The 13,670-nt window shown below is 41.4% G+C and overlaps 1 protein-coding gene across 1 annotated transcript; it reads right to left on the bottom strand.

The window, feature by feature from the left end:
* Window positions 1–149: 149 nt before the first annotated feature.
* On the bottom strand, window positions 150–12,108 carry LOC310928049 (AP-2 complex subunit mu-A). The gene is made up of 11 exons (XM_083890512.1): window positions 11,934–12,108; window positions 10,148–10,269; window positions 6,747–7,012; window positions 6,508–6,605; window positions 5,680–5,815; window positions 5,382–5,526; window positions 4,197–4,316; window positions 3,903–4,038; window positions 3,417–3,514; window positions 3,069–3,180; window positions 150–1,342 (listed from the first exon to the last, which is right to left on the bottom strand). Exons 2-11 carry the CDS (start codon window positions 10,219–10,221, stop codon window positions 1,208–1,210), a joined length of 1,320 nt encoding a protein of 439 aa, XP_083746638.1. The 5' UTR covers window positions 10,222–10,269; window positions 11,934–12,108; the 3' UTR covers window positions 150–1,207.
* Window positions 12,109–13,670: the final 1,562 nt, after the last annotated feature.

Below are 13,670 nucleotides of genomic sequence, written 5' to 3'. Positions count from 1 at the left end.
AGCTCAAACGCAATCAATATTACCCAATAATCCATTGTGTCTACAGCTCCTCCGCCCTCATGTCAAACATCGAGAGGAAATGGCGAAACGATACAGCTTGAAACAATATCAGCAAAATGAAAAACACAGAGGGGAAAGGTGGGTTTGGTTACACAGTCAGATTTTATTGGATAGAACGGTCACCAGGGTTACAAACATGAAGAAGTAGACAGTGACGAGGCAAACACCAGGGGGAGACCTCACCTCACTGCAAACACACACACACACACTTGCTCCCAGGGCCTAATCTGTGAGTCACAATAGTGCGACAAAGACGATATTAGTGCTTTAAGAATCATGTAGGAAATCTGAGTCACAACAGGACAATGATCAAACCTCTAAAACTGTTTGGAATGTTCCTCTAGCTTTTTAATTTTGACTTTTACTCTCTTGGTGCCAGTTAAAGCAAGAGTGGAAACAGGAAAAGACATCATGACACGCTCTTCAAAACACACAACATCTCAGTCACTGTGAATGCTTTCTCTGTCTGAATCAGAACTCTAAATGACCCCGCCCTCCTCCTCCCCGCCCCCAACAAAAATACACGGGCCAAATATCAGTCAATGTGCAACACAGAATAAGACAATGCAGCTCAATTTGAAGGGTCAACTCTTAACTGACGAAAGGAGTTCATACACAGGAACTACATCTGAATTGATAAAGCACAGACAGCAGCTACACATCATCTTCACCAGGGATTTTACTCTACGACACGTGGGGGTTCTAAAGTAACTGCAGAGTTGACGGTTTGAACGATAACACTGAGGGGGAAAAAAACAACAACAGAGCAACCCAGAAGACGCCAAAGGTGTCTCGTCCTGACCCCTCCCCCTGGTCCCCCCCTGCATCACCTGTCTTTTTCTTTCTGACACCAGGTGGCTTACAGGTTTACTCATCACTACAAGATATATACGATACAATGGCTCACATTTTGCATATATCTGTGCATTATACCATATTTATTTTTTTTTTTTATAGGATGTAAATTCAATCTCCAACACCTAGTTAGAAGGGGTGTGAGGAGGGAGGGAGGGAGTATGAGAGAAGCTATAAGGGTTGAGGGAAGGAGAAAGAGAGAGAGAGACGAAGGAGGAGGAAGTGGATGAAGAAAAACAGGATAGATGGGAGAAGAGTGGTCAGCTCGCTGCTGCAGGGCCCGGGGTGAGTTTCAGCAGCGCGTTTCGTAGATGCCGGAGCGACCGATATACCGCACCCATTTGATAACGTCGTGGTCACTGTAGTTCAGCTTGGACTCAAACACCTTCAAGTAGCGCACCTTCAGTCCAGAGGGCGCAAAGGGGACCTGCGGAGACAGGAGGAAGAGGGTCAGGGCGTGTCGGGGCATGCTGGGAAATGTAGGCTGTACAAGTGAACCAGCTCTGAGCACGAAGACTGTGGGAACTCTGGTCACTGTTCAGATTTGCATTTAGCAAACAAATGTAATCTGATTTAAGGCTGTAATGATCGATTATTAATCAATTACTTATTTTTATTAATTAATCTGAATTCATTTATTTCTTTGCTCCATCTATCATTAAAACTTCATCTGACATTTTATGGACCAAACAAATTCATCACTTGCCACAGCCCTAGTCTGATTAATCAATGTCGAAAAAAAGCTGTTTTTCTGTACTATAATAAATCAATATATATTAAAACAAAACTTTAAGACGACCCATTTTCTACGCAATGATTCAAAACATACAGTGTCTGTGCGTGTGCTTGAGTGGATGGTGGGCAGAAGCCAGGTCTCCATGAAAATGAACCACAAACGTAAACATGTGTCATTCATGTTCCATCCACTGCTGTTCAGGCAATTTCGGAATTACTTCTTTGAGATGAACAGTAGGTGGTGCAAACGTCCACGTCATCACAGAATGATAAGTGAGCACAACTTGATTTAGTTTAAAAGAGAGAAAAAAAAGGCAGCGCTAAATCTAAACAGTTTGTGATGAAATCACACGTCCACTTCGTGTTTTTAATCTGCTCCAACACACCTGATTCAAATCAGCTCGTTAACACGCTCTGTAAAAGCCTGCTAATTAGCCACTCATTTAAATCAGGTGTGTTGTAGCAGGGCAGTGGGCACACCACCATTAGCAAACCCTGCAGTAAAAAGGAATAGTGGAAGATTATTTTCTGGAGCATTTTTTTTTTTTTACTGTATTGCCTATACGCCTACCCCAGAGCTTATGCTAGCTTGCTAAATCCAACTAGACAGTGGCAGCAACGTTACGGCGGAAAAGGTGCAACAACAAGTATTGGTCGCAAAAGAAAGACGTTTTTGGAAAACTACTTCTGATACAGAGCGAACCAAGACCGCGTTTGAATGGTGGCGACAGCTGAAAGAACTGCAAAGTGATGACACGGTGGCTCTGTTTCTACCGGACAGGTAGGACAACTTTTATGTCCAAGTGAAGCTTTGTTGTTTTTTGGCATCACGTTGAAACAATTGTACAAGTATCCAAAAAAAAAAAGTTGGTGTCACCGAAAAGCACTTGAAGTTACAGATGCTGCACAGGGAATCGTGAATCTGTGTTCGGTGTAGCTATGGAGGGAAGTCTGAAAAGGGGGCTTGGTCTTTTGAATTCAAAATGTAGCCTAGGCTATGGGAGGTGCATGCATGAATATTATGTGCAAGTGAGTGTAACAGTAGGTATATGCTGTGTGTATATATCTGCATATGAGAGAGTGTGTGCATATACATGTGTACAGGAACATATGCCGCGTAATAGACTATATCCTAAATCCTTTTTTTTTCTTTTCTATATAAACCATCACACATGTATTTTTATGTGTGTATGTTTAGGTTTACATGTGTACGTATGTGGGCATAAGTGCATAGATGGCTGCACCTTAATTTTTGTCAAAACTATAATGAACATAAAAAAAAATAAAATAAAAATAAAAAAAACCACAAAAAAAAGGTAGCCTGTACGTCACGTGATTTCTAAACCTCAATTTTCATTTTTTAAGAGCAGATCAAAAGCACTTAAAAACAGGCTATTACAATATTAATGTATTCTGACCTCAAAGTTCATAGAGATGGGAGGCCTGGCCCACTTCTTCTTATCGTTGGTGGGCAGCAGCTCGATCTCAGCGCTGATCTGAGATTCTTTCATCCCGGCCATGCGTTTGATCCTAAACACACAAACAAAGCTTTGTAATTGCTGCTTGTGTGAGTCTCAGTCCTGAGCAAACCCAATTTTAAACACTGCAAAAAAAGAAACCAGGGAAATGTTTAACAGAAGACAGTCTGTGCCAGACACGAGTTAAACAAACAAGCAAAAGAGAAGCGGCAGTTATTCATTAACGTGACACAGAACATTGCACAGTCTAAATGTATTTCATAGATCACGAGCAGAGCTACGACTCACTTCCACACGATGGCGTTCTCACTGGCCTTGTATTTGGCTTTTCCCTTCATACAAATCACCTGCACTCCACTGGTATTGAGGGGTGTCGGGATACGCACCTGTGTAAGAAGACACATTTGCAAAAAAACAGGGGTTCAAAGCATCTCTGGTTACAATTAACGTCACGTTTATTCACGTCATCACGTGAGGAAATGTAGTTGACCTCCGCCAAGGATGTATACGTTTTCGCCTGGAGTTTGTTCGTCTGTCTGTTAGCAACATAATGCTAAAGGTCAGACAGATTTGAATGAAATTTTCAGGAAATGTCCACAATGGGACAAGGAACAAGTGATTAAGTTTTGGGCGTGATCAGTAGATGCTATCACTGGTTACAACACTCGCTGTCTCACACAGGCGCGCCGGCAGGGTGTACTTTGTAGGCACTGAGCTGCCTTGGCGGAGGTCTGTGCTCTCCAAGTGCTTTTCTAGTTTTTCTTAGTTTCTCACCTCGATCTTCTGAGCCAGCAGAGAGGGTTTGAAGTTAGACTTGATGACCACCTTAACCTCCAGTTTAGTGCGACCCACCTCACGGACCAGAGGGATGACTCTGAAGGGCAGGATGATGTCCTTAGTGGTGCGATACCTGCAAGACGAACACATGCATACTCAAACGATTATTTCACCTGCTTTTATTCCATAACTTAACAAAAATTAGGCACTTTCAAACCTTGAAAACACAAAATCTAACAAGTACAAACCCCGACCTTACTCACTTCCCACCCCATTTTGTCACATACTGACCTCATGAGTTCATACTCTCCATCAGGGGGGATGAAGCTGATGCTGCGCTCCGAGTCAAACTTACTGAGGCGCACGCATTGATGGAAAGTGCAGTCGTCGATGGCGATGGACTGCTTCCCGCTGCGGGAGAGAAAACAGAGCAGGAAAAGGGTGTTGGTTGTCTGGTTTGTCATTAATCGAATGTTTAAAAAATAAATGAAAATAATGATACTAACGTCAAATGATAAAACTACTGCTATCCCTCAGCTACTACCCACGATTAGAAAAGGAGACTCAACACAAATGACAAAAAAACCATGGTAGCAAGACGTGCTCTACTGATGTTAATGTTAAAAGAAAAGAAAACACAATCTATGTTAGGTGTTAATAGTCGAGCAGGTATGTGTAGGAAAAACAAACAAATCAACTATTCTACCACAAGAGGGAAACATCCACTGGGATGACCTGTATCAAGTGTGTGGACATGAGTGCATGACTTGTTAATGTGCTTGACAGCATAGACAGGACAAGAGTGTGTGTGTGTGTTTGTGTAAGTGAATGAGTGCGTGTGTTGAGTTGACAAAGGGTGGACACTTGTCAGTACAGTACCTTCCTCCCCCTAAATCACTGAGGTACAGCACATAGAAAAGGAAGAGAGGGAAAGAAAGGAGAGATGCACCCAAAGGAAAGAAAAAAATAAAAAAACAAATTATAAAGCCTGTACTGTTGTTAAGTTGACAACAATCAAACAGATGAGAACACACACACACAGGGTTGCGTCTTAAATATGTTTTTTTTTTTTCAATTCATTTTCTTGTCACGATATAAAGCAGCACTCTAGATACAGAAGGTAAAAATGCATTTAAAGGTCCAGTGTATAACATTTAGGAAGATGTGTTAGAATAACCTTTTGTATGCACCTAAGGTAAAAGAGGCACAAACAGAGACACCTTTCCCATTTTGAAAAAAAGGGCTTACAACACAGAGCGAGTAGGAGAGTTCAGATATTTGTGTTTGCACCCTATATATTTTGCAAAAGCCATGACACACTTGGGAAATAAAGGGTAAGCAAAAGAGTCCATTTGTTACACTCTGCAGTCTCATCAATTCTCACTTGTTCTTACACACTGGACCTTTTTCGACAAAATGTTATATTTTACTTTATCAGCTTGTTGAAGCTGCTGAAGCTAATATGCTTTGTCTCACCTCTTCCCTGCGTCATCGGACGCTCCTCCCTTGCCCTGTTTGTCAATGACAATCTTGTCATTCATGCCAAATTTACACTCGGGCATTCCGCTCAGGTAGCTCTTCATCACTACTCGTCCAGACACATGAGCACTCAGGACCTGACCTGAGAGGAGGGGAGAGGAGGGGAGAGGAGGGGGGGGGGATAACACAGTTCATTTATGCCATTTAAAACATGCACACATTTTAAATGTGATTCCTAAAATGTAATGCCAACTAAAACCCTGTGTTTTCATAATCATCAGTCATACAAACAGACCTTGTGGTGACATCAGCAGGTTGACACTCTCCAGTACGTCCAGGAAAAGTTCATTGCGGCGATACTTGATGCCCTCGCGTCGCCAGCCGATCTGGCCCGTCACCTGGCTGGTGATCTGAGACTGCTCCTCTTTTGTCTGAGTAGGGGGGGAGAAAGAGAAGCTGTATCAATGCTACAAAAGAAGTGGGTCAAAAGGCCGACAAAAGAAATATGAAGATGAAAGACCGGGTAAAAAGAAATCTAGAATCTAGAATATCCATGTGTTAGTGTGTCTTACCTGGTGCTGAAATATGAAGCATCCAAGACCACAGTTTAAGGAAAGAATGAAAGAGAAAGATGGATTACATTCTAATTTATCATACAATAACTGTATTTTGCATCAATACACCCTAAAAAAAAAAGAAGTAAAAAAAAAATATATAAACATGGCAGTTAGTCAGATTGTAAATAAAAGTAGGAGAAGTTCGGTAGAGCTCCAGCTGACATTACAACACAACTATGATGTCATCATGAATATGAAATATTCCAAATTGCACGTCTGCAGCGACATCGTGTCTATCATGCCACACCCGATGCACATCGTGTGTCTTTGCGTCAACTTGGGTGTAGTTTGTTCAGCACAAATTTTAATCAGATTTGGTGTGAACATACAGTAAGAGACTAGTCCCACTAACAGAAGATCACTAGTAGGTACAGTAAATTTAATTCAAAAGCACCACAAACAACCACCTCCAAAATGGTTTCAACAAAAATCAAGCAATGTTAATTTTTAGCAAGGTGTACCTACTAAAGTGGAATTTATAATCAACATGACCCCTTGGAGTCCACACAAGTCATACTGACCTGTCCCTTAATGCCCTGCTGGGTGATGAAGGTCTTCAACGCTCCAGTCTCCGAGTTCTGAGGGTAGCCAAAGTCCAGGATCTCTGTGTGAACAAAGGCAAATCACAAAACTGGACACTCACAGAGACATTACAGTATGTTATAAAACTCACTAGAACCTGCACTAGACCTGACTTTGCGACTAATATACTGTAATAATACTTTTGGACAAACGAATTTCCTACCGTCCAGCAGCTCATAGATGAGCACAAAGTTGTTCTTGATGTTCTCCTCGCTGATCTTGCCAAAATAGGCCGTCATGACGTCGCACATCTTGTAAAGGAACTCGAACACCATGGCGGCGTTGACATTCTGCTTAGTGACCGCCGCCAACCAAATGTTGGAGCGTTTGACATGGAAGAAGCTGGTGCGGGCGATGTTGGTCACCGGTGATCGAACCTGCTGCCTGGCGTGAATCACGTTCACGCGGAATGCGTCCACTGCGTTACGTCTGGGATGTGAGGCGGGAAGGACAGAGGCAGGGGGGAAAAAACAAGAAAGGGAAACAGGAGTTGACAAAATTATTTAATTTTTTCAAAATGTAATGAGACTGTTGTGGACACCAACCCACTCTATGCCGTATATCCAATTCTGAACTCAAAATAATTATCTCTAACCAACTGAAACAGGACACGGTAATTTTCTGCCTTTTGAGAAAGAAAAAGAAGGATTGTTTTGTGTAAATTGTGATAATTATATGGGTAGAAAGAAACCTCAGACTTGAGGTTGACATCCAAGCAACAGCACCATAATTAGGTGGACCCCACAGGGGAAAAGACAACATATAAACAAGTTTATAATCCTGATTTCCTTTTGATTTTTTTGAAATGGTAAAAGCACACATTTTGTTTAACTGAAAAGTAACAAGACAAAATACACCTCAACCAATTGCTACAATGTGTTGGTTAAACTCAGCCCCGATTAAGGTGGATTTAGAAATAACAGGGCTTAGTGCAGAAGATACAGCACGTTCTGACAAGAACACGAAAAATAAATCCTGAGAAACGCCTGAGAACATGTACAGTCTAATTCAAATAAACAATTGAAACAACTACAGCTACCTTTTATTTCTGACTTTTTACTTGCATTACAATTCATCCTCAATCAGCGTACAGAAAATGTACCTTAATACTTTTTATGACTTCAAATTCCTATAAATCATACAAACCTCTAGTTAAAGTACTGCTATAATACTTATTTTATTCAAATTTTTGGATGGTATGAGGACGAATAAACAGAGAAGACAAAAACAGCTAACAGCCTCCTTTGTGGTTATTACAAAACTGGATGATGCAAGTGAAGGAATTCAAGATGGTGATGACTCGGCATCTTTTAGGAGAAGATGGGAGTCTAGGAGGCTGCCATGATGTTTGTCTTGCCCGTTATGATAAGCTGCAAAAACTCGATTCTAAATAATGAAAAACTGTCAAAGTTTTCATTATAAATTATTTTTTTTACCCCATTAAATAAACGTTAAATGCTCTAAAATATCCAACAAGAGAATCACAACAAAACTAAGTTGACAGTCATATTCCATGCTCAGACTACATGCTTAGTGGGTTGCTAGAGGGCAACAATATTTACCGAGGAGCTCTCGTAGTGGCTGAATTAATTGGTTTGGACAGTTTGGACTCTTGTATTTCAGTTGCCGGGGAGTTAATCTGAGGATGAGGCAGGTGTCTCATGCTTAGAGGAAGTTACAGGACTTTGGCTGTGGAATCCATGGGCATGCACCGTTGGGGTTTAAGGGGTTTATTGATCAGTGGCCATGAGAGGGAAGGGTCATGCTTGATACACTGGAGCGTCTCTTACCTATTCCTACAGGGGCCGACATGGACAGATGGAGGGAAATGGTGATACAGAGGATAGAGAGGAAACACGGATGAAGTAAAGGGGGAGGAGACAAAAATGCACAAGAGACATTTTCGTGCATCATGTACAAAGACAGAGTGAATAACATGGCGTTTATTATGATGCTATTTTGTAACTGAATATGCCGAGTCAAGGTTAGTAGCATTATGTTGCACCATGTAGTGTTTTACTCACAATGGCATATCAAGAGGATTGTAATTAATTTATACCACTCAATAACAACTCAGCATTAACTGTGTATATCACAGCTGCCGGTGCAACACTATATAGAGCACATGCACTGCAGACAATGGAGCAACATAATGTGTCCGTTTCACCCTGCAGCAACAGAGAGGATCACCATAGGAGATCACAGTGGAAATGTTTCAACAAGAAATTTACTTTGTCTACTAAACTTAATGCAAACACTCTTGAGCCACCGTCTCAACAGCAGTGCAAAAGAATGACGGAGTGAATGAAAAGCGTGAGATTCTCCTTATTTTGCGTCGTTTGGCAAAATCAGCTGTTATTATGAAGGCATGAATTTGATTTCTGTTAACTAGATCGGTCGGAGCACTTTGTGCCAAGACTGACGAGACATGCAGCTGTACTGGGAGGAGCGATGATTCAAATTTAAGCAACCACAAATACATTTCAGCTGCCTAGAAACCAGACAAAAGAGGGAAGGGATATCCTTGTGTGCAAAAGCTTCAGACCCTGTATTCATCAAATTCAAGTTGAATGGTTTCTCAGTGACTGCTGACTGCAGCTACAACAAATAAGCACCTCTTCCTGTATACACCAGTCTGCCTATGTGTTAACTGCACATCTAAATCATAGAATAGGTAGCAAAGACATTTGAGATATAACACATTAAAATTATTTCGAGGACCTGCTCTCGAAATAACCTACACACTGCAAACTGCTTCTGTGTACACATTTGAGCAAAAGGAAGAGCTTATTCTGGCAAACTTCCTACTCTGACCTCGATACAAACACTGGATTTTACTGGGTTTATGCAAAACAGCTGGGGGTGATTGATCTAAGCATGGAGAGCAGCTCATTCATTTAGGCATTTCCATTATTTGCCGTTTTGTTGTGTATTTCAATCTCATCACTGTAAAAAAAAAAGAACAATCAAAGATAAAGACAAGAGGCATGCATGCTACTTACCCATTAACGATAATTCAGGTTTACATTGTGCAGGCACTAAGGTTTTCCGGAGAGTTGCAATGTCAGTGAATGAATGAATGAATGAAAGAATGAATTCAATCCAGTGTGGCGATGACAGAACTCATTTGATGCGCGAGTGGTCGTGTTTTATATCAAGATGGTCTAGAACAGCCATGCTTCTTTATTTCTTTAAATAAAAAAATAAGGCATTTGCAACATTTTTAAATACCCTCACATTTTGTATGAAAGAATTTTGCAAGAACAAGTTTTTGTGTTAAACCTGCCTTTATAATGTATTCCCATCTGAGTAGTACTTCATTAAATAGGTGTGATTTATGTATTTATATGTGTCTAACTGTTTGTGGTCTATTGGTGATATTCACAATACGTTACGATCACTGTACTAAATTTAACCTACAACTTTCAAGATAGGAATAGGGACATAATCCTTTCTCATCCCTTCAGGATCAACCCCAAACTGTCCACCGTGACCAGATCAGGGTCTCCTCACAGACCTATGACCTCCAAACTTTTACAGCAGCTTCGTCTCCGTGAAACATACCCTATGTCATCTCGGTAGACCCGGGAGATGAGGACCTCCCCCTTGTGGTTGTAGATAAACAGTCCTCCAATCATTGTGGCTGTTTCTCAGTCCCAACTGGCCATGGTGAAACCAAACCCCGCCTGGGAGAGATAGATATGGAGCAAGAGATTGGAGAGGAAGGAAACGAGGAGGAGAGGAAAAGGGGGTGACAGAAGTGAAAGCAGTGAAAAAGTGAGGGAGTGACCGACAGTACAGGGAAGCGTTTGTGCCTCACATCCGCTTTTTGGTCTTTCTCTGTTCCACACAACCACACACACTCCACTTTTATCGCCAGTTGAATGTACCCTGCAGCTGCCCCTCTGTGATTTAGGTTAACGTGCATTTACATACACACATCACCCCAATGTAGGCTAGGGCTGCAATGATTCATGATTAATATTCAACCACTAAATTAATTGCCCACTTTTTGGTTAACCAACAATTTACATTAAATCTAAGACATGTAATTTCAGTGTCTTACATTTGATTATGGTGTTGTTTCTTACTTGTCGAAAATAAATAACCGAATATATGGTCTGTGGACAAAAACACCCCATTTAAGGAGGTCATAGTTCAGGAGTCTTGGAAAAGGTGACCAACATTTTAAGGACTAAGGAACTAATCCTTTTATCGACATAATCATCAGTTGTGAACATAATCTTTGGTTACAACCCAGTCTAAAAAGACAAGAACCACCAGTGCCAGTTGCTTGTTTTGCGCCAAAGTAAGTAAAGTAAGATTAACAGCAGATTAGCAGTTTTAAGAAGGATGTCAACAGGAAATCTGTTGCTTTTTCAGTGACAGACGCTGAAGTACGAACAATTACAATCACCACCTGCACACAACCAATCTGTGCCGGGCCTAGACAAAAAAATCATTGGAATTTGCCTCCATTCAAGAAAGACGCTTCTGGAAAACCAGGGAATGAAGGACATGCTTGAGATCTCTCGACGCTGATGGACATGACATGTTCTACACACGGAGCTCAGAGGAATTTACGCAGCGCAAATGTGCCCAACATTAATAAAAGGATTCCTCCAAGAAAGACATCGCGTTGTCGCCATCATTCTAATCGAGTGTAAGACCTGAGCGGGTCCAACCGTCCTTATATTGGCTGGAGTCAAGATGTCTGCTCAGCCGGGCCATTTCTTAGCATTCATACATGTTTCATATGTTCCTCATTTGACTCTCACTGTTGAGAGACATGTTTGCTTGAGATTATTTTAATGGCTACACGGTCGATGCAGATGTGACCTTCAGCTATCAAAGTGATGGAGAATGCACCGAATGAGAGATGGTTAGCTAAATTAGCTTACATTAGCAGGCTAGCTGGGCTGTGATGTTCTGATAACGAGCGTCGAACTGGGTACACATTAAAAGACTTCCGGTGAAAAGAAAGAAATATAGTTTTCAGCGACTCGACAGCATACTACACCAGTAATTACTTATTATTGCTATTAACTTACGAAATACAAACGTCGAATGTTTGCATCAAATGTCTTGGCCGATTAATTTGTTCAGAAATGCGAGAATGATATGCCGAGTGCTTTCATTGTGAAGGGAATTGATTTTCACATATCCGGTTTCTAGTCTGCCATCTCTGCAAGCTTAACATTAGCTAGCGGTGCAGAGGCTAACGTTGCTAATATTAGCACCGCCGAGGAACGAATCGACTACACAGGCTTTCCCCTTTCAGAATTTACCCCGATTTATTTTACGATCTTAACGACAAAACACTTCAACGTGTCGACTTTATTAAACTTACCCTACTTCTCTCAAACGCCACCAGTCTCGGCTCCCCGTTTGGCCTTGGGAACAGCTTCAAGAGGGATCCCAGTTCACTCACACACCCGCTAATACAGCTCCTTCCTCCCGGTCCTCAGATAGCTGTCAGCTGACCCGCCGTCCTTACGCACAGCCGTTCCGCTGTGACAGGAAAAGGCGCGGCTGGAGCGATGTGTAAACCGCACCCAGGCCTTGTTATGATAAGCCACTAAGGCAGTTAGTCAATTATCATTTGATTCAGTGCAGTTCATTAAAGGTTATTATGGGTGTAATAGCTACACAGGGTAGCACAATAGTCGTGTTACGATCACCCCCACCCTTTGTAAAAAACAAACAAACTCGGGAGCATGATGGCATGTGTCCAGTTCGCTTATTTAAAGGGATAGTTCCGTTTTCAAGATCTATAAGAACTTTTGCAGAATCATAATTTTACAGACAATATGTTATGGGTTGATGTTTGTGTTTAAAATATAGCAAACATTGAGAATGTTATAGATTTTTTTTTCTTTCATTTATGGGGCTTCAACATTCACATCAAGAAAATACCTAAATCATGTACTAGTTCTCCCGTGTCCCTCTCTAGACAGACAGCACACTAAATTAAATGTAGCTAAATGCTCCATTTACAAGGATGGATTACTGCACTGCTCTGTGCTACTATCCTGAGATGTTCACTACTATGTTATTCATCCTGATATTTTAAACCAAACAACACTGCTTATGTTATGTGATATATATACACAAGGCCCCTCAATCATATACAATGGCTTATGTTATTATACGCTGGTTAGATTTTGGGATGTCTTTATAGGGCCCCGTAGACTATATTATCCACCCCTTATGTCTTGGCGGGGTCCACAGTCAAATAACAAAATGTAAGTTTATGATATATCTAATATTGGTCTCTTAATCATATTATTATAATTACCCAGGTGTTGTCCGACATAAATCACATAGTGATAGGCCTTAACTAGGACAATCTGTGAGATGCCTTGAATGGGCCCTACCGAGGGCCGTTTTCCCGTCTGCCCAGGGGCCCACTCGATCATAATCCATCCCAGGTTATTGTGACTGGAAAAATTCAGAGCTGATTGTTGAGCTCAAGAGAAGCACAGGACACCTGGCCTGTTCTTGCGGGAGAGGTCTGCATTTAGGGGACAAGACAAAATGACTGGGTTCACAGTGGGAATGACTACTACTATTTTTCGTATGTACTACATTTGTATTTCGTATTTACTACTCGTCACTGGGTCATAATCTGTCTGTATCTGTGTGTATTTTGCATTAATATCGACCCTCTGGTGGAGGATAAAGCAGTAGATAATGGATGGATGGATGGATCACATACAGCTCTACACAGCCCCTGAACTATCCCTTAAACAGTGGAATTAATTTATGTCTCCAGAGATGTATCTGTGACCCTACGTAAATATCTTCTTCCCATGTATTCTTTTGGCTCAAGGATGAGTGAGGTAGTTGAGTTTAATTCCGCCCTGTTTAGACCTCCTGAATCAACTTTTAACTTTTGTTGTTCAAGTTGAATAGAGCCACCTCTCTACAGAAGTTTTTTCCCTCTCCAAACGCAGGAAACATTCTGCATAAGGTCACTCAGTTCTGATGCAAAAATAAACAGGCTGATCTCCTGCACACCCACAGCCCACACACACACATCTGTGCACCACATTGCCTAACCTTCACATTCCTGCTCCTGGACAAT

Source organism: Microchirus variegatus (genome assembly GCF_963457635.1).
Source record: "Microchirus variegatus genome assembly, chromosome: 5".
NCBI lineage: Eukaryota > Metazoa > Chordata > Actinopteri > Pleuronectiformes > Soleidae > Microchirus > Microchirus variegatus.
Note: the sequence above shows the minus strand (reverse complement) of the source record. Positions and strands in the feature narration are given on the sequence as shown.

What these genes read in the sequence shown, in the direction of transcription:
- LOC310928049 (XM_083890512.1), bottom strand. Translation starts at nt 10,221, where the DNA reads ATGATTGGAGGACTGTTTATCTACAACCACAAGGGGGAGGTCCTCATC. An exon ending in TGCTGGCTCAGAAGATCGAG is followed by an intron (nt 3,515 to 3,902) that starts GTGAGAAACTAA and finishes CTTCTTACACAG; the next exon opens with GTGCGTATCCCGACACCCCT. An exon ending in GAGAACGCCATCGTGTGGAA is followed by an intron (nt 3,181 to 3,416) that starts GTGAGTCGTAGC and finishes TTGTGTGTTTAG; the next exon opens with GATCAAACGCATGGCCGGGA.